Source organism: Tympanuchus pallidicinctus, unplaced genomic scaffold (assembly GCF_026119805.1).
Source record: "Tympanuchus pallidicinctus isolate F22 unplaced genomic scaffold, pur_lepc_1.0 scaffold3, whole genome shotgun sequence".
Lineage (NCBI taxonomy): Eukaryota > Metazoa > Chordata > Aves > Galliformes > Phasianidae > Tympanuchus > Tympanuchus pallidicinctus.
In genome coordinates this window covers 105,289,205-105,310,143 of record NW_026294747.1, presented here as the reverse complement: position 1 = coordinate 105,310,143, position 20,939 = coordinate 105,289,205, and the positions used below count along the sequence as shown (strand labels likewise).

At 41.0% G+C, this 20,939-nt stretch overlaps 1 protein-coding gene across 2 annotated transcripts in view; it reads left to right on the top strand.

Annotated features, from left to right (window-relative positions):
- Window positions 1-20,939, top strand: part of BMPER (BMP binding endothelial regulator) — a 143,965-nt gene that overhangs the window by 97,725 nt on the left and 25,301 nt on the right. For both annotated transcript variants that reach the window (XM_052692653.1, XM_052692651.1), the window contains exon 13: window positions 4,589-4,925. In XM_052692653.1, the coding sequence (XP_052548613.1) occupies window positions 4,589-4,925 (337 nt within the window). The remainder of the gene's footprint in view (window positions 1-4,588; window positions 4,926-20,939) is intronic.

Genomic DNA, 20,939 nt, shown 5'->3' with positions numbered 1-20,939 from the left:
AGATGAATGACAGCTAATCCTGCTGCTATTCCATTTGTCTTTGGTGCAAGCCTAATAAATGACTGCACACATCCTTGTCCATGTGTTGGCAGAGGGAGTGCAAACATGGCATATGACAACATACCAAACACTGTGTAATCACTGCAAATTATAGTCTAAATAATTCCTCCCCTTAACAGAGGAGGATTAGGTTTCTCTTACTGAAGGCAGCACGTTAGGCCAAGTCCTCCTTCCCTCAGCACAGAAGACATGGAAAGAGGCAGAGAACAACATGACTCCATTTTGCTGGGAGAGGATAAGCAGCAGAGAGGCTGTAGGGAGAAGAAATGTGCTGAGTGGAGCTGTTTAAAAGGCAAAATTTCTATTCCACAAGAAATTCCAAATGCCAAGGGAAAAAAATCTGATAATTTTCTGGAGCATAGATTTTTTTTAAATATATGTTTTCTCAACACAGTGGGGGAAAAGAGGCAAAGGAAGGAGATAATGAAAAATAAGCAAAGCTACTGAACTAGAAGAAAAATTGAAATAAAATTGGTCTGGGAAGTGCAGAGTCTGGTGCTTACAGCTCAGTCAGCATTCCCTTGGTTTTTGGTTTTCCCTTTGCAGAGCTGGGAGCTGAGTCCTGGATAAAACAGGGGAGTCCAATGCATCAGGAAGCCTTATGGTCCCTGGCTACAAGGCAGTCTGCATGGCAGGACTGCCCTGGAGTTACTTATCCTGAGAGTCCGGGCTTCCAGACAGCCCACCAGGCGAGCTGGCATGAAACCAGCTTGGAGCCATGCCTGGGTTCTGTTGGAAGTTCATTGAATCTGATATGCCTCCCTGATGCATTTCATTTCTGATGAATTGGCATTTTCCCGTGAAAACCTGTTTTGTTGCTGAATTCCTCACCAGCTGTAACCCTGGGTTCCACAGCAGCAATTCTGGCACCCTGAACTTGCAGGTACTCCCAGTACTGTCTGGCATGGTGTTGAGTCCTTGTCTACAATGTGCATATCAATGTATTGAGAAGACAAGAGAGTTGGTGGTCACAGAGTTGATGCTAATTCCTCTGTCCCTCCAGTGCAGGAGGGTTTTTTGTTGTTGTTTTTCTTCTGGGCAGATCTTTTTCACATATCTGGTTTGCTGAGATTTTCTGTTGGCCCTAGATCTTTAGGGAAGAATGATCTGCCAGTTCTTGAGGATGCCTTTACCATGAAAAATCATGCAGAACAATTGATGGGAGTTCCCAGCATGTGAAACTCAGTGTGTGATGTGCATAAATCCAGAAGAATTTCTTTCAAATGCAGTAGAGCACATAGTATGCCAAGTTAAGAAATCAAGTAACAAGTTGGTTAAGTGTCCTTCAAAGAAAGAGGAAAATTGGAATACACTAAAAAGTAACTCTGAGAATGTTCCTTTTCTGCACATCTCCAGATGGGACAGATGCTGCATCCTTTGGCTTCCAGTCTCACCACTTGGATTCTGATTCTTGTCCAAGCGAATGGGAAACTCATCCATTGGGAGGGAAAGAGAGGGGGTTATAGGCACCAGGAAACTCTTCCAAACAATTTCTGTCTGCCAAGGAGACCATTTTAAATGTTGCTCCATAGCATAATCCCGTCTGTCACAGCTCTAGTTGGTTTACAGAAACCAACTGAATTTTCTGTGTGTGAACAAACAAAAAGGCACACACTGCATCGTGCAACCAGGCACTGACAGAATTATCATACATGTTAGATTAAATACCCTTCTTCATTACCCCAAAATAGAAGAAGCTCCACTATGGACAGAAACCTCTAGGCTGTTCGTGAAAGCTAGAAATCTTGCTAGTATAGCTAAAGACAACCTGGCATAATGAATTTACTTGCAATGCTTGCATCTTAGCAATTACAGCAAACAGAATTATGTTACATCTAAACAGAAAAAGTACGTCCACTGCTGGTAGTTAAACTGTAACTCTCTTGAATCAAATCCCATAATCAAAGCAGGGACCTCGAGATTTAAAAGTGTGCGCTTTTATGTGCTGAGGTTAAAAATCAGAATTTTATGTTATTCATGTCTGCATATCTAGAGTTCACAGGACAATGCATGACTAGATGCCAGTGTCTCACCAAGGACACACAAATATTCAAGATTATATTAGAGTTAGCCTTTTGTAATAAATACAGGTGATTTCACTGAAAGTCAGTAATTCATAACTTGAGGAAAACAAACATTATAAAAGGAAAATTAGGATTAAATCATTTACCTGACTCTAAAGTCAGCAGCTTCTGAGGGAGCTCATTCAGGGAACAAGTTGAAAACTACCTTAAAAATGGAGCTATTTTCTGAAAAGAGCTGTCTGAAGACTTGGATCTGGATACTTCAAACTTTCAGAAAGTTTACATGATTCTCAAGTCTGAAATAATCTTGGTTTATACGTTAATGGCAAGTGTTTTCTAAATGCCAGCACAGCAGTATTAATCTGGTGTCTGCAAATCAAGCTGTGTTTTGTTTTGTTCAACGTTGTCAGAAGCAAAGACAGCTGGAATTTGAATTTGTCCAGCAATGATAATGTATGAAGCAGCTTGAAAAGGCAGCTTTCCTTCTTGCCACTGTGCTGGCCTCATTAACCAAACTATTCTTGCACAATTTCTCAGCTGGTTTGGTGAAAAATGCCTCTGGAGGAGAAAGTGGTCCTATGCATTCTGGGATGGTGAAAGAATTTGAAGCTGCTTTCAAGCAACATCATAGAATATATTACTAGTATCATTGCATATCTGTAACAATAAGAAAGCATGATGAAATAGTCCGTGGAGACTGACTGATGCAGAATTATCTGCAAACCTTGCTGGGTAAATCTTCTCCCAAACACTAGGGATAGTGTAAATCACATAGGGACAGGATAGTCCATACTGATGGCAAAGCACCCCTTCTGCAGCCACTGAATGGCTCTGGCAGTTGATGCGTGGAGTAGATGATGTTAGTGATCCTTTCTAATCTTAATGATTCTGTGATCACTGCCCATTAGGCCTCCCCCTAATCCTCTGTGGCACAGGTAGGAATTGGCATAGGAGAGAATGGGATGTGTTGCTAAACAAAGGGCTCCAGCTTTGAACTGAATCGCTGGTATGTTAATTACTTGCATGAGCACAGAGAAGGATTTGGATTGCACAGTGACAAGTGCTGATTTACAAGAGGAAAGGGTGGTGCTAAGCCAGCCCACAGAGCAAATGTAGAAATCTGGAGCAAATCCCTGGTCCTGCACCACAAAGCGGTGCTGTTTGGTATTCTTGGCCAGACACAGAGGAGAGAGGAATCTGGATTATCCTGTTTAAAAGCAGGTTCCTTTGTTTATCCTTAAATAACTGCCACACATGGGTACTTTATGGGAATAAATTAACATCAGCGAAGTGGTTTGTGGTCTTCAGATGGAGGGCACTTCAGAGATGCAAAGTGTTAGCATTCATCAGACATTGGAAGGGCCATTTTGGGATGAAAGTTAAGTGATACTTGGTGTTGTTTTTATGACATACAATACTAAAATTGTGTTCCTTTATGAGATACGTATGCATTGCTCCGAGGATAGAATTCACTTCATTGTAACTCAGGTTAAAATTATAATTTTAGGCTCCACCTGCTTTCTGGACCGTATAATGTCACTGGAAACAGAAGGGCATTCAGGAGGTAGTTTATTCCCATTGTATTAGACATCCATGCTGTGATCCCTGAACTACCTGTTTCTCTCCATTAAAGAGACATAAAGCTAGACATTCAGTTTTTGCATGGGTATAGGCATAAAACAGATTTCACACGTGGAAAGCAATTTTCATTTTGATGCATTGGAAGTATGAAACCTTACAGTAAAATAGATTGTACCACGACACTCATATCCTGGCCTCTAGATGGATGTTCCATGTCTACTGACATTCCATGATGCTGCTGACTTGTCAAGTCACCTTCAAAAGATTGGTAAAGAACACCTTTTGAATGAACCATCAGAATCCACTTCAGAATGCTTTCTTGCAGCAGTTTTACTCATCTGGCATCTTTTTGCTTTCATTTTTGATCTCTTTTTATTCACACAAAGTACTGATTTTGGAATTATTGTCTTTACCCAAATAATTATGAGCTCCTTAGATAAGAAAAGAATGTTTTCTAGGAAGTATTCACTGTCAGATTCCCGTAGGGCATGGTCACCTTTTTACACTCATGACCTGTGCAGCGGCTGACAGTCTGAAATTGTGGCCCTACTGAAATCCACTAGAAATTTGCCCTAGAAAATTCAATTTGCTGACTTATACAACAGCCATCATTCAGTATTGAGAGCAGTTCTGCTTTGGATCCAGATTTTTTTAGGATGACCCCATCCAATAGCAAGGAGGAAGAAAAGTAAACACAGAGAGGGACAAGTATATTGTAATCAACAGTGATTTAAGAAACACTGCACTTGCCAGAGGTGCTTACTGAGAGGTAAATAGAAATCTAACAGTATATCAGGAGGAAACCAATAGCTTTGTTTAGGTTCCTCTGAACACTATTTCACATATATAAGGTACAGTTTATTAGCCTCAATTTCTTCTTTTTCGAAACTCTGTGTTTTTATCTCATCTCTTTCTTTTGTTAGGCCTGGAAATCTCATGGGATGGAGACAGTTTTGTGGAAGTCATGGCTGCACCACATCTGAAGGGCAAACTCTGTGGCCTGTGTGGTAACTACAATGGACACAAGCGAGATGACCTGATTGGGGGGGACGGGAACTTTAAGTTTGACGTGGACGACTTTGCTGAATCCTGGCGTGTGGAGTCTAATGAGTTCTGCAGTCGCCCGCAGAGGAAACCTGTGCCTGAGCTCTGCCATGGGACTGTCAGGGTGAAACTCCGGGCTCACCGGGAATGCCAGAAGCTCAAAGCCTGGGATTTTCAGAGCTGTCATTCAACGGTGGATTACACAACTTTTTACCGGTAAGTGTGGCTTGCTGAGGAGGAGGAAAAAATTATTGTGTGAGGAAAAAAAAACACACCGAATTTACCCAATTCAGTAAATTCGGTGCGTGTTTTGAGCTGTTTTTGAGCTGAACTAGTAAACAGGCTTACACTTACACTTGCAGGTACATTACAGAACACTTTTCTGACACAGGGATCACAAAATGACAGTCCTAGGCTAATAAGGACCTGAGCAGCTAACAGGGAGAAAGGCAGACTTAGAACCACTTAGAGAAAGAAAAGTGCTTTTGGAGACTGAGAAAAGGGGGAAAGTAACAAAAGACTTCAAAACATTTTGGTAAGCACCTTCTAATTTCAAAGTCAGCTGTAAAGTTTAGGTTGACTTTAATTGCTATTGCTTGTGGTCCAGAGAATTCTTCCCGAAAAGGTTTTGAAATTGACTTAATGAAATCAGAGACATCAAGCACTACTTCTTCCTCTCGGATGGTGCAGTTTGTGGGTGTGAAAATTTGAAAGGACAGAGTTAACAAAATGTTTACTCCATGCCCATCTTACCCTAGGAGCAAACAAAGACAGAAGAGGATCTAGAAGTCTTGTCTGAGGGAACTATTAAAGAGTTTTTATTTTTAAAATGTTTCCAGTCTAAACCACAGATACATCATTTCTGTTCTTTAACTGGCATGAGTTTATTTGCCCCTCACTCAGTAAATAAAATTGGCTTTTCATTTGATTGCCTGACATAAAAGATAAAAGCAAGCCGAGTCACAGTTGTGTGATGACGGATGGAGCTGCCTGCTCTCTGAGCTCCCAGCTTTCCCCACTCACACACATCTGCTCAACTATTGAGCTTATTAGGAAAAGCTTTCTAAAACGATTCCATTTCCCTCGTGAATTGCCTTTCCTCTTCTCTTATAACGAGGCAGAAAGACTTTTATCTACCCTAGCAGAAGGACTAGTACTGAGTACTAGGAAATGCTAAAAGAAACCACACAGCTTGTCTCTGTGTTTCTGCGTTTAGCTTCCTATAGAGTATCCCAGCTCAGCAGCCCAGCAAAAAGTAAAAATTATACCTTGGGTAGGCTGTAATGCTTTGTCTTTTCCAATGGCTGGGGACACAGCAGAGACCGCTAGAGCTGCTAACACATGCACACAGAGTCTGTTGGATGCATTTCAGCAGCATTCCCATCTCACTTCCATCGTTCTCTGAAGGTAAGTGATGACAATACAAATGGAAAACAGGCATACAGAGATTTGTTTCATTTTGCAGTTGATTTTTTTTTTGTCCCTTTTTAAAAGTAGTTTGTGATTGATTTACTGCAATACACTTCCCTGACACTACAGTGGAAAATGATTTACATTTTGGCTAGAGCAGACAGAAAAAAAATCTTGCACATGAGAATTACCATTAAGCATTTCTGTTCCTTTACAATTCCTCTCCTGGAAGGACACTGACATCAAGCAAGTATTTAATTAGATTATGTCCTTTTGGAGAAAAGTTTATTTTTCTCTTAGGAGAATTTACATTGAAAGGACCATCATATCCTGTCAGAAGTGGCTGTTTTGCCACATTTGCTTCTATTTAAATATCACCAGTAGTTAGAATATTCAGATCAAAATATGGGAGTCACAGATAAAATAGAAGTGAGAAATAAATGCAGAGATTTAGTAGGATGTTGCTGCTTGTAAAAAACCAACAAAGTTGTAACAAATTTATTTAATTTATTTATTCAACAATCACAGCCATTTTTCTTACTAGGAAATTATTCCAAGCAGGTTAACACACATTTGAGAAAACTCTGGGAAGCTTTTTATTAGAAATATTTATACATATAATTATATATGTGTGTGTTTACATATAAAATATGAGTGCTTCTAGGAGCTGCGTGTTTCCTGAATGTTTTTCAGAGACACCACTACTGGTTTAACTAAATTTTTCCAGTTATTTTTTTATTACAAACAAGCTTCAGGTAACAAAAGGCAGTGAAGAAAGTACAATGTTGGGGGCTGGTTTTTTCAGCTTTCTGCTTTTCTCCTCTCTGATTTGGATAAATTCTCAGTTTTTACTTTCCAACATATTATGGATTTTTTTCCACTTAAAATCCCTCATTCTCAAAGGATTACTTTTCCTTGGTTATTCTTGCCTATATTATCAACATCGTCTCATTTTCACTATGCTGCTCTTTTAGTGACCTACTGCTAATAAGAATTCTCAGAAATAGAAATAAACTCAGCAGGAACCTTACAAACTAGGGTGTGTTTTCTGCAAATACCAAAAAAGGCAGCGAACAATGCATTGCAAACATTTGTCTGACACTGTGTTACTGATGAGATTTTAGTGAAGGCATCTCAAATTCATTGCAAGTCTCATTCTTTTTACGACTGTAGTTCCTCCTTTTGTTAGCCATCCAAAAAACATATACAGCAAGATTGCCTCGATTGTTAGGTGAAAAGGATACAGAATATGTTTGAAAGCGTAAAGATCTTCTTGTATGGTTGTTGGGGTGTATGGGAACTGTTGAGTCCTGGCCTGAAGCACTGATTGCTCACCTGGGGCAAGCACTGAGTCAGCCATGGGAGCACAGGTGAAGGCAATTCAGCTGTGTGATGAAGGCTGGAGCCTGGCTGCACCTCCTAGCCCCCATTTAAGAGCTGACTGCCAGTGGGGAAGGGTCTCTTGCTTGAGATCCTTCCTCTGTGGAGTCTTTTCTGTGAACCTGCATCTTTGGATACAGGTGAGCATTTCTTCCCTGTTTGTTTCTTTCCCCGTTTTCACCATGGTAATCTTTCCACCCGTAGCACCAACTGTAACAAAGGTGAAGAACAGCTAAGTGCTGAGTTTGACCTTGATAGACCTTTGATGCCTTATGAGAAATGATGGTTCTGCACCTTACCCTTCACCTTTTTTTGATGTGGTAGCTTTGGTGACTTGCATCTCTGCAAAGCGCCTGGAAAAATAAAGCATAAAAGAAAGGATTTTGAAATAGTCCAGACTTCCAGCTAACAATTCTGGTACTTAATTTTATACCACTCTTTTAATTCTTTGTATTGTGACTAGACATGTTTTATGGGCTTCTAATTTTGTTTTGTTTAGTTTGAGATTGGTATTTTTTGTTTGTTTTTAATGCCTTGCTAGTTGCTCAGTATTTTTGAGCAATGCTGTAAAATAAGTCTGAGGATTGAACTTCATAGAGGCAAGTTTAAGTAGGGGGACAATTTTAAAGATTTTGGTAAAGGAGATCTTAGTAAATTCCATGTGAAGAAGAGATGAAGAAGTGATAGTCATCACCACTACCTCTGCTCTGTATTTACAAATGTGGAAAAGAATCCTGGGTTACACTTTGCCAGAACATAACCAGTTTTTTTAGAGGGGAATATTCTGGTCATGCATGCAATAAAGCTTGCTCTCAGACTTCTGAAGCTGCCCTTTAACATAAGCAGCAGTAATAATAAGTGATATCATCTTGTTATGCTGCTGTTAACACAAAGAACTCATTACATTATCAAGAATCATCTTGGTACTCTTTCTTTAAGCTCTTGAATAAAGATTTAAGGGTTTGGGGATTTGAGGAAGGGATCTTCTAGTGCTCAGTGAGCCCTTCCCCATGGCTAATCTCACTGTGCGTAATCGAGCTGCACAGGAGCAGGGGCATGGAGTTGACTTCAGCCCCAGTGAGCCTGGGGAGCTATGTAGTGTTGGGGTCAGCTTCATGGTATTGCTTGTGCCTCCTTTGCTCAACCATGGCCGGTGCCTCTTGGAAGCCTCTCTGGGAGACACAGGAGCAGGCAGCACCCAGCAGGATGTGCAGATACAGGAGTGATGGAGGCACAGCAGCACTGCTCTGCGTGGGAGCTGGTTGGGCTACAGGGAAGAACTTGAAGGGAGACACAGGGCTTAATACCCCTAGTAATATATCTGCCCTTGTAAGCAGGATTTTTAATGATTTGGTGTCACTGATAGAATTGGAATGTGGCATCAAGATGATATCAGCGTATCACCCATCTGTAAGGCATGTATATGGCAGCTGAGCTCAGCAGTGACTGGTCAGGCATTGCTCAGGGCTCCAACTACTGACATAGATTTAGGAAAATATTTAATGTCTTGTTTTTGCCATGTAGTAGATTTCTCTATTTGAGACAGGAAAAACTGTGCTTGAGACAAGTCTTTTTCTTATTACTTCTACTGTTAATTTTTTGTTATCTATGGTATTACATTTTTTAACTGCTAGTAGCATACAAAAAACTTACTCTTTTTCTCTTTTTTAATTGTTGTAAGAGGTGTTTGTTTGGTTTTTTTTTTGTCTTAAACACCTAAATTTAATCATATTCCACATCTTATGATGAACGCTAATTAACTTAGTAATAGCTTAATGATACAACAAGAGGAAATGGTTTCAAACTACAAGAGGGTAGATTTAGGTTGGATACAAGGGAAAAGATTTTTACCATAAGGGCAGTGAAGCACTGGACAGGATGACCAGAGAGGTGGTGGATGTGCCATCCCTGGAGACATTGAAGGTTAGAGTGGACAGGGCTCTGAGCAACCTGATGGAGCTGTGGATGTCCTTGTTCATTGCAGGGAAGTTGGACTAGAGGGCCTTTAAGAGACCCTTCCAACCCAAACAATTCTGTGATTCTGTAATTCATTCACTTGAATCACTCAAAGGCATTTGGGAATTGCAAATCTACTCTGCAATTCTTGTCTTAAATATTCCTTGAGAGTGCTGATTTTATTCCAGCATAATGAATTAGTGAGTTTATTGTTCAGTTACCTTGTGTAGTGAAGTTTTCAGATGCTTAAGTTTCCTGAAACTTTCCACTTAACTAGAGAAAATGTTATTGTTTAGCATCAGTGCATAAATTGCAATGTTGTGTAGTCCATCAGCTCCTTCTTATTAGGTTTGACAGATATGCCATGAATGGCTGCAGAGAACATGTGAGCTGCAGGACTGCGAAGTTAATTACGAGCTCTATTTAAAAGACAGAGAACAAGGGTTTGAAGCAAGTTTTTAGGGCTTTTTCTCCCATTAACAATGATGTCCTACAGCTGTAAAATTCATGTGGTTATGCCTCTGTGTTCGCTCAGCGGGGTAGTGCAAAAGAAATGTCGGCTAAAGAATGACTTCAGAAAGGCCCTCTTCGTGTTCAAGGAGTGGTTGGAATTAGGATCTCTGTAGCCTTCTGTTTTCTGCCAAGGGTGCATATTGCAAAATCCTCCCTGCAAGGTTTTCTGCTCCTGGCTGTTGATGTGGGCACGGCAGATTCCTGTGCTGCTCCAGCTAAGGTCAGGCAGTTCTGGGGCTCTTGTGGTGCACTCAAAGGGTGGCTGTAGCACTGAATGCTGTCTGGGGCAGCTCTTGCCTCTACCCCAGCCTCAACAGCTGTGTCTCCTGATGGCACAGCTGGCCTGTGCCCACTTCAACTCAGAGCTAGTAGTATTAGCTTGAAAGATGTAACAGTAGTCTGAAGCTGTGGATGGTGCCCATGTGGAGACCTCTTGCTCCTGCTTGCCTTCATGGTGAGGTAGCAATGCTCCTGCCTGACCTCCTTTCTGAATCTGACCCTAATTCTGGGTACTAACAGCAGTGTAACCACAGAAGAGAGGAGTTCAGGTTGAAACAATTTACTCAGCTTCTTGGGCAAATTCACGCTGAGCAGCTGTGTGGCCCAGGGAGCTTCTGGTTTAGAAGGAATTTGAAAATATTTGACATTATAATCATATTTTTTTTCTGAAGGAAATCTTCACCCGGACTTGAGTTTCCCATGAGCTAGATGCTCCCCTTCTCATTCTGCTCTGTTCAGTATCAGTGAGGCTTTTATCTATGTGTAGTGATCCCAAGTTTTAGCTGCTTGTATTATTAAATGCTTAATAATTCAAGCTTTCTGTTCAGAAATGCTTTATGTCATTCTACTTACACAAGGTGATTTTTTTTGCATTCTATACTGGACAACTGTGCAAAAAAGAAAAAAGCCTGAATGTGTAGGCAACAAGAGAGCTGCTGTTGCCAAGCCTTACAAAAGTACAGGTGCTTGGGAAAGCATTATCTATCTGGCTGGGCTGCCTTGACTTTGTGCCCTTATAGGAATTGACATTACTCCCAAAGCTACTTCTGAATGTCTGCCACTGAGTCACACTTGTGAATCTTGTGGGATGTCATGATGAACTCACTGACACAGGTAAGAGGCACCAGGACTGAGTGCTGGCAGGTGACAGCACCAACAGATAGGAGAAAAGAAACTTTGTGGTGTCTGAACTTTGCAATTCCTAGCAACAAGGATCAAGCTTTACTACCTGTATTCTGATAAGAGTATTGTAGAAATACCACCTTATGTATACGTATGAATCTATAGATCACCACTGTTCTAAGCCTCTTCATGTAGTATTTTTTTCATCAGAATTAGCCAAGAGTTAGTGCAGGCTGCCAGAAAAGTACTGCTTAGTTTTAAGGATCAAAAGCTTGGATTTGGACAAATGGGTTGAATGGCCAGGAAAGATAAATCTGAGCTCAGTTATCTGTGGATCGTGATTCCTCTTCATCTTTCTCCCATACCCCTGCCCTGGTGAGGTATTTTTCACATAACCAAGTCTCATCCACTTGTGTCTGTTTAGAAAAAATACCTCAGGAATTTTGGGCTAGAAAACATTCTTCTCTTTGTATCAGTAGTTATTACAGCTGTGAAATACTGAAGCAGTGCCAGAGGATTCACAGATGTCTCCTTTCCTGTTGAGGTATTGGGAATGGGCAGGGGAGAGGATGAGGGTGGAGAGGGCTCCAAAATCTGACAAGACTGTGGTGTTGGACAGACACCATTCACCTGGGACCATCCGTGGCTTACTTCCAGCCAGAAAAAAAAATGCATGCTTCCCCGGTGACCCACTTTGAGCTTCCCTACATGGAAAGTTAATGATTTTATTTTATTTTTTAACAAGGAAATATTTTTATAGGAAGACCGGATGAAGTAACATACTATTCTGTGATTAAAACTTAGAGAATTTTCCTTTGCTTCAAAGGATGGCATGTCTGGAATGTGGCTGTTTCTCTTACCTAATTATGTGATCACAACCCTACCTGATGCTGTCTCTTTACTGAATGAGTTGTTATTTTCTACTGCTTGCAAGTGTAACATGAGGCTTTTTTTCTGCTCTTTGCCAGGAAAGAGCTCAATTTGTGATTATCATGCATGCAGAGGCTTATTACAAAAACCTGCTTCTGCCTAGTAAAACTTCATTTGTCTTTGGTTTATTACCCGTCTCAGTGAAATTCAAGTCAGGTGTTTCATAACAAAATATTGTCTTCTGCTTTGCTCTCTGTCTGACAGATGTGAGACTCTCTGTGAAAATGTAAGGTCAATTTGACTATGACAGAAGTGATTGTAAAGTATGGTAGGGAAGGCAGGAAAGGGGTAGAGATCTAACAGAACAAGTAGAGTGCCATAAATGCACTTCTCATTTGCCAATATGGAAAGCATTTCCAGAAATTGTTCTTTCTGGGTTGCTTTTAAAAGAAGTCTGCTTTTTTTTTTTTTTTAATTTATTTTGATTTAATTTGTTTGCTTCGTTGACTTTGGTCCACAGTGCCCTGGTGTTGTGAGATAAAATCCTGGTTCATTGAAGACCATGGGAACTTTGCTATATCTGAAGAAAGTGATTTCATCGCTGTGGCTGTCCCTGTCCCATGCAGGGTTAGTACACAGATCTGTGCATTCGTAGCCCTGGACTAGTCTTTCTGCCACTTTATGTACCACAGATTAAACTGGTTCAGAGATGGAGGATTCTTTCATTACTGGAGTAGACAAAAAGTGAAATGCATCCAGGCTGGGGTGCCCAGATCCTGTCTGCCCGCTGCTTGTGAAATCTAAGAGGTGGCTTTGCGAAGCAGTCAGTGTAATTTGGCTGGCTGCGTGCAACTCAGAGGTCGCTCCTGTTTTTCACTGATTTGAGGTCACTCGTATTTCTTCTCAGCTCTGAGGTGTTCATAGAAGTACTCTGCAACTCCTGGTACAGCCATCCCTCATGTTTTTCTGACCTTATCTGATAGGCTTTTAACAACATCCCAGGCATCGCTTTTATAATACAGAGTTGCCCGTCCTCAAGCTCCTTATTAAAACTGCATTCTTAAAGTGCCACTTCATGCCACTCATGAGCATGCACTACAACTGTTACTTTTTGGCAAAACAAAAGCACATCCCTGCTGTGTAAATATTTTTTTTTGAAAGGGCCCTTTTTACTTTTGGGAAAATATCCCTGATGTCTCAGTAATGTAATACAATGCATAATTTTTAAAAGAAGAGTAGAGCAGGTGTGGGGAGGAACTACTAGGAAAGCAGGGTGGTATCCTCCCTTGTGGAACTGTTTTAAAAGGCTCCACCTGTCAGCTAGTGCAACTTGATCCACTCCCCAAGTAAAAATACTTGCTACTCTCAAGTATTCTTTTTAATGGCAAAAGTAAATCCTGCTTTTGGAGGGATGCTATTCAGAAAAGCTGTCAGCATCATTAGAGTGTATTTTGTACCTCTCTCAGATACTGTAGAATTTCAACTATGGCTGCTACAGAGTCCAAGACTCTGTTCGATCTCACTCTAATTAGCTTCCAGGACATGCTCACAGCAAGGCTTTCCTTGCTAGATGTGTTTTTATTTAATTTTAGCTTTTTATGTTTTAATTTATTGCAGTATTGATTTTAAATAAAAATCAAATGTTGCTATTTCCGTGAATAAATAATTCAGGAAACCAACCCATCACATCTCATATTCTGCCTTGGGCTGAAGCTAATAATTGTTGCAAGGAAGAGGAAACCCACCCATACTGTAGCTGGCCAACTGTGCCATGTCATATATGGTGGAGAAATCCCTCTCAGGCCCCTGAGATGATCAGTTTACAGCTCATAGCATGAAATTTTAATTACCTTTCTTTTAACATGCATAACTGCAAAGCTACTATATTTCAGCTCCTATTTTAAGCCACCTGCAGTATATCCTGCCTAATTAGACACACAGCAAAGATGAACGAGGGTGTTTATAAGCAGGCAAATGAGATGAATTTGTGGGAAACGTTTTAAAAATAAGCTTAACCTAATCCTCCTGTTATTCTTATGAGTTCATTTATGCTTCTGGCAGGATAACCAGACAAAGCAGGACGTGAGCACAAAAAAACTTTTGTAGAAAGTTTGCCTTAGGAAGGTTTTGACAGCCCAGAACAGCTTATCCTGCCTGCTTTTGCTGTGGTGGAGAACTGACTTGCCATTTGTGAAAGGGTTGTTCTTGAGACTTTATATGGGCTGGACTGAATTGTAATCTTTCCACTGGTTGTTTTTTCTGCAGAGAAATCTGTTCCCAGTCTTACAGATCAGTGAGGATCTTTACATTTTGTGAGATTCTTGGTAGCTATCTATGGCAAACACAATTTGTAGTGATGATCTCTCTGCCCTTCCCCGTAAGGGCTCACAGAACAGTACCACAGAACAGTTGAGGAGGGAAGGGACCTCTTTGTCCATCTAGTGCAGCCTGGGCTCCAGCAGAAATAACCACAGCAGGGTGCCCAGGCCCACATCCAGGCATTTTTGGAGTTCTCCAAGGAGGAGACTCTGCAGCTTCCACTCAACCTATGCCAGTGCTGCATCATTCATGAGCGCAGAAATATTTCCTGATGGTCACGTATTCCAGTTTGTGCCCACTGCCTCTTTAATTTCCTTGCACAGCTCAAGCTCTTTCAGAAGGCCCCTTGCTGCTGCCATTCCACCTGCAGAACGTTAGCTCCCTTGACAGCAGAGCATCAAGAGCAAATGCAAGTGAGTGCCAGGCAATGGAGCATGATAAACAGACACAGCCTGTTTTTCTGCAAGCACACAGCCGTTGCTGATGAGGTCTTGTGATGCTCAGATCTTAACACCAGGGTGTTATTGTACTCCAGAATATCTGAGCAGTGCTTTTTAAAAAAAAAAAAAAAAAAAAAAAGACTTGCTGGAAGTAAAGCAAGAATGGGTGGAGGCACTTGTGCTTATACAGGAATAGGTATTTACTCATCTTGAGATTTACCATCAGAATAACTAATTCTGATTAGCTACGCAGTGCTCGTCAGTTCAGGTTCACTCACCTTTTAAACTGTTGAGGTGCTACTTAGAAATGTGCGTGCACAGCTCAGCTATGCTTATCTGTGCCTATGGTGAACTCATCAGAGCAGATTTCTGCTAATATGGGGAGAGGGTAATGGCTGGAGCTTGAGTGTGCCATCTTGGAGCGGGGCAGGAACTAAAATGCCACTGGTTCTGAAATACACAGCAAATTATCCCTTCCTCATCCAAAGGGAGTGAGAGGGATCTATGAGAGGGATCTATTTGTATCCAAGTGAAGGACTCTGTATGTGAGAGCAGGTACAGTGATTTCACATCTTCATCGTGATATAAAGAGGATGAAAGCTTTTAAGTCTCCCTCTGACTCCACCATTTAAGCCAGTTAAGATTAAAATTGGTGGGGAATGCGCTGGGGATGCTGAAGGGAGTTGGAGCTGTGTGTTTTCTTGCATTTCTGGGTACTTCTATAACCAATAGTCTGTTTGTAAAATATTCCTAAAACATAAAAGCTAAAATAAAGTCAGTATGTGAAAATTAACAACAAGTCATTTCTCCTATGATCAGTCCAGAGGAAGCTCTCATAAGTGTTGAGGTATTCAGACAGCTGATTTTTGTACATCAGCTCTGAAGTGAGGTATGTAGTTTGCAGACTGAGTGCTTAAGGTTATGTACTCTATGAGTACATGAAATAAGAGGCTGTTGAGGATGGTGGATGCCATGGAAGCAAGGAAGAAGTTTACAAAGTTCATTTCCTAAGTGCTCCTTCTTAGCACTTTATATTTTCAAATTGCAGTGTAAACATTTAATTCTCACTGCACCTTGGTTTAAAGTTGTTGAAATGAAGAAAGAGTCCTTTGCTGTACAGGAAGCCAAGGGTAGATTTGAGATTAAAATCTGAAAGTGCCTGGTTCTGTGCCTGAAGCTCAAGTCCTTCTGATGTTATTTAAGAGGTTTCACATGCACAAGAAGTGTACTGTCATGTTCTGGTTGAAGTGCACATTCTTCTAAAGCTTTCAGAAGAAGGCATTGCTACTCTTTAAGGAACAAGGTCTCTGCTCTTTTAAGGCCCAGCTAAACAACAGCCTGCTGATACTTCATGCAGTAATGTGTCTATGGCAAGTAAAAACATAATAAAAAGTCAAAACTTAATACCAGACCAAGGTATGGACTATAGAAGGCTTGCTTTTGGGACAGTAGGTGTGAATATACAAGAAAAAAACATACCTTGTTCTGAAATCAAGGTTCATGCTGAGTGGGTTTGAAAGCCCGTTTTGTTGTTCTGCTCATCTGTCTGCCTACGTGATTCTTCTCTGTTGTACTGATGGCAACCTGTTGACAATGTGAGGAAGGATCACCAAGATATCTGTTAAAGGGCTTGAGGGTCATATGGTAATCAGAGAAAAATTACGGAGATCTGAAAAACAGGTGATCATTTCACCTGCCCTTGGTTTTGTAAATATGCCTTCAGAACCTATGTATTAATTATACCGTATTTAGTTAGCATTTGAAATGTGCAGCTCCTACTGTATGCATCATGATTCTTAAGTTTGCAGAAAGCCCTGTTCTTCACTGCAAACAGTGGCAAAGCTCTAATTTCAAACAAACAAAATACCCACAAGCATAAAATTGAAGTACAGTATAAAATCATTTCAGCCCATTAATAACAAGACATTTGGTTCATCTTTTAGCTCTCATTTCACTCACCTGCACTCTGATCTCTGGATGGCTTATCTCTCTGGTTACTTAGATCTCTGCAAGGTCTTTTTGAGCTGGTGTTCCAGCCACTCCCTGTGCATGAGGAAAGCAGATAGCAGTCACCTATGGCAAGCATACTATGCATGACTTAGCATATTGCACAAACCACAGAGGTAATGAGAGGATGACCTTCTCTGGCAAGGAATCATCTCATAAGACCATACTCTCTTGCAAGATCTTTAGGCTGCCATCTGAGTTGACGTAATCTGTTTCGTGATTGCAGCCTGTGTTACGAGGTAGCCAGGCTGCGTCTCTGGCCAGGATTCCCATCTGGTTTTTGAGGCTAGGAATTCACTTTACGTGTTTCTCTTATCAGCTGCATACAAACTGTGCTGTCTCGTAGTCCAGAGGTTTTCCTTCACCTGTCTCTTTTGTCTCTCAGTGCTATTCATATGCTTTCTTTCTAAATGATAAATTACTTGGCCAGGAGCGCTTTCTAGTTATGGAATAGCACAGAGATTTCTCTCGACGTTCCCCGTATTTGGAAGCTGCTGTTTTATATGAGCACAAAAAAATCTAGCAATGGGACTGGAATTAATAACTCTTGCAACATAAAAAGATGCTATTTATTATCTTCACTGTCCTCACTATCCTTGGAGCAGATGCAGACACTGGGTTCAAAGTCGTACCCGAAGTTAAAGATCCTGTGTGTACATGCTCAAAGCGTTGTTGGTGGAATATGTTTTAGTTCCATAACCGTGATGAGCCTGATACACAGTGGTCTATGCAGAATGCCTAAAAGCTTTTCCATATGACTAGGAAGTTAGGAGTTGACAAACTTCTTCAGTGTTTATAATTAAAGCCCAGAAGAAGATCTTAAACAGTTACTGGTTTCTGTTGTGGTCAGTATTATGATTTATTGACTTGAGAACCGATTCTGACTGAGAGGAAACTAAGTTTGATTTTTTTTATTTTTTATTTTTTATTTTACCCTAAGGCCTAGGAAGTCTGGATGCTGACTGAAAACAGAAGTTTGTTTGGTATAGACATCCAATAACAACCTTTTACGAAGATAGGAGCTTGTTTCTCTGTCTTTCAATCAAACTTCATAACTAGCTTCATTATAATGCTTGTTATAATACTTTATAGAATACAGCATTACAGTGTTGCTTTAAAGAGCCGTTTAATTGTGGCTCTCCCCCTCTGAAACAGAACTGGTGGGGTTGTGTAGAGTGCATAAAAAAATGTTAGACTGGTAGCCTAGGGGAGGAAGTGTTGAGTGGGTACAATATGAACAACAGTAATTGGAGCATCTTATGGTGTCTTACTGTTATGTTTCTATCTCAGGCTGTGACAGCGCAGTTCTCTGAAGTTTGCAGTTGGTGCGATCCTTATATCTACAGGGTTCTTAGCTATGTCTTCATTAGTGCAAACAGTCTGGCCACTTTTGTGACAGACTCCTTCGTACTGGAAAGCAAGAAAACACAGCTAAACTCATTCCAGGTCACAACTGTTCTTCCTTTTGTGCTTGACGTTTTATCATTTAAAACATCAGGTGTCGGAACACAGAGTTTGTGCCAGGAAAGTCAGAGATCAGAGCCTGATCACATAAACCAACACATTGCGTGACTATCATTCCTACATATGCAGCATATGTATTTTTGCCTGCTTCTGACTGTTGTCTGAATTATATACATTACTAAACATCTGAACACTGCTATTTTTTCAGTCTCCATGAAATTAATCTCCTGCAGATGCTGGCTTGAGGCTGGCAGCATCGCATCCTTCAAGCTTAAGGTGCTAATAACATTCTGAAGTCTGCTTTACATTCAGATGTGAGAAAGCTCTCCAGTTTGACATGAACCAGCTCTTTGATCCATCTTTTGTCAAGTGGTGAGAGTAAAGTTAGTTCAGCTCTCGGAGCTCTAGACAGAATTGTGTTCCATGAAGTAGCCCATAACTCATTCAATAGTTAGAGCAGAAGTAGTTTACCCAGGAGGTTTTGACACCTCCCTTACTTGACAGCCTGGAGCCTGTCAAATTACATGGTCAGGCTGAATTCTGGCTTCTTGGTGGCTCAGCAAAAGGATTGTGTTGTGAGCCAAGGGTGAAATGACCAAGAGAGGATTATTTTCCTTATGTGCAATAGGAACAGAAACTGTTTTTGTGCGATATTGTCAACTGCAAGAGAACCAGCTTTAGCTGAAGAGTAATGGTATTGCTGAAAGCATGCAAAGAGATTCATGGTTTAATTTGCAAGGCTTGTGTTGGTTTGTCCTCCTCTCTTGTAACATCCACAGTCTGCTTTGAATGTGAATGCTCTGCAAGAGCAGCGATGCTCTGCTGCTCCTTTTGGGTGAGAAAAACACATTATGCCTTGATAGCTAGCATTTCCAGAAAAAAAGTAATAGCTTCTTACAGAGCCTTCCAGAAGCCAGTTGCCTCAGCTTTAAAAATTTCTTAATGTTCTCCAAAATATTTTGTAAATATGAATGTTGTCTCTCTGCTCCAGGTCATCAACCTGTGCGGTGACCCAAATGGAGATGTGAAAGAATATCTTATTTTCCTTTGATCCATTGTTTTCCCCTTTTGCAGTACAGGTGTGACAGTGATGGAGGAACATATTTACAGGTCTGTGGGGCTGCTGGAAAATGCAGTCCCTCCCAGGGTTGTTCACAAAGTGAATCGCTATCCTGACTGTAACAATAAATGCCACCACAGAGAATATGCAAGGATTTATCCAAAGGTCATATTCACCCAGAAGGTTTCTTTGTTGAAAGAAGCTTGCAGCTGTGTTAAGATTAAAGAGTGTCGGAGAACCATAGTGTGTGTGGTTTTTTCACTCTAAGTAAAATATGAGCTGTTTGTCTAACAACCCCAGCTGAGGGATGCTAGTGTCAGACAGCCTTGGGGATGTCATATATATTTCCAGTGGGCTTTTAGAATTCAGGAATAATCTCCTCTTTGATGCGTTTATCTGACACATCCTGAGCTCCTGCTATGCCTAGGAGGAGATCTTCCTCCCGCCATTGTGAGAAGTTTGATAGTCACTCAGAAAAGGGATCAGCTCAGACAAATGGCTGAGGTCAAATTCATGTCCCAAAAATGAAAATAGCCCAGACGAATCACTCAGGTTCTCACTTGAATGTGCTTAACTTACAGTGAGCCAGACTGCAGTGTGATGAGCATTTTTTATCTGCGGCAACTGGCAGCCACTTGGCTGAATGCTTGCTGATTGGCTCCGGTGAAAACCCTTGTGTGAGTTTTTGTGCATGCCTGTAAGGTCACAGGCATGTAGTTCAGTGTTGGTATGGAACATTTCTATGGCTAATCTGTAAACCTGCTTTTCTTCCTACTGATAATATTTTAGATAGCGGGATGAGTTTAATACTGATTTGAGCAGGGATGTAAAAGTTTTGTCCTTGGTGGCCTAGATTGCTTTGCAGCCCATGATTGCATGACGCATCTCTTTTTTTTTTTTTTTTTTTTCTGGTAGACAGCATGTCTATTTTTCCTCCCATATTGTTTGCAGGCCTGGTTCTCCAGGAAGGACATCTGATGCTTTGAGAACTACATGCTGGTGTTCCCGGCTGTGACAGTCCCCAGGGGGATGCCATGGAAAAATGCTGTGGTGGTAGAGGGAGACCTGCAATGGTGCTGTACTGAATGTTCTTTGGGAAGCAATTGTGGTTACCATTACACAGTAAACATATTAATCTTTTGACATTAGCATTGCAGAAAACACCAAAGAACGGCAATGATAAAGTTAAATATAATTTTAATTATCATTTGTCACTTCTTACCCACAAGCCATTTATTTATGTCTTTATCAGAGGGCTCCACATTGGTGTTGCCCACCAACAGAGAGAGGTGTTGCTCTCCTCCCAGATTTCCACTGTGAGTTGTTTTTTCTCAATGTGTTCAGTCGTGTGTTTTTGCTCTGTACTTTAGAGACGTTTCAAGTGATCACCTCACAAGAAGTAGATGCCCAGGTAGGGTCTGCAACAGACTGTGGGTAAATATTTTGTCAGCCCAGCAAGAACTCCTTAGTGTCCAGTTAGCAGATTGTGTGTGTACAGCCAGTAGGATTACAGGCGACCTTCAGACTGACAGCTCTCTCAGTGGTTTAGCTGTGATGGTTGTATCATCTCTGAACCTGCATTCTGTCATTGTGATCCCACACAGTATTTATGTGAGCTTGATCCAGTTAGCCACACGGATGATTATGGGTTGTTGTAAGAGATGAGTTGCCATGTGGGATGATAGCTTT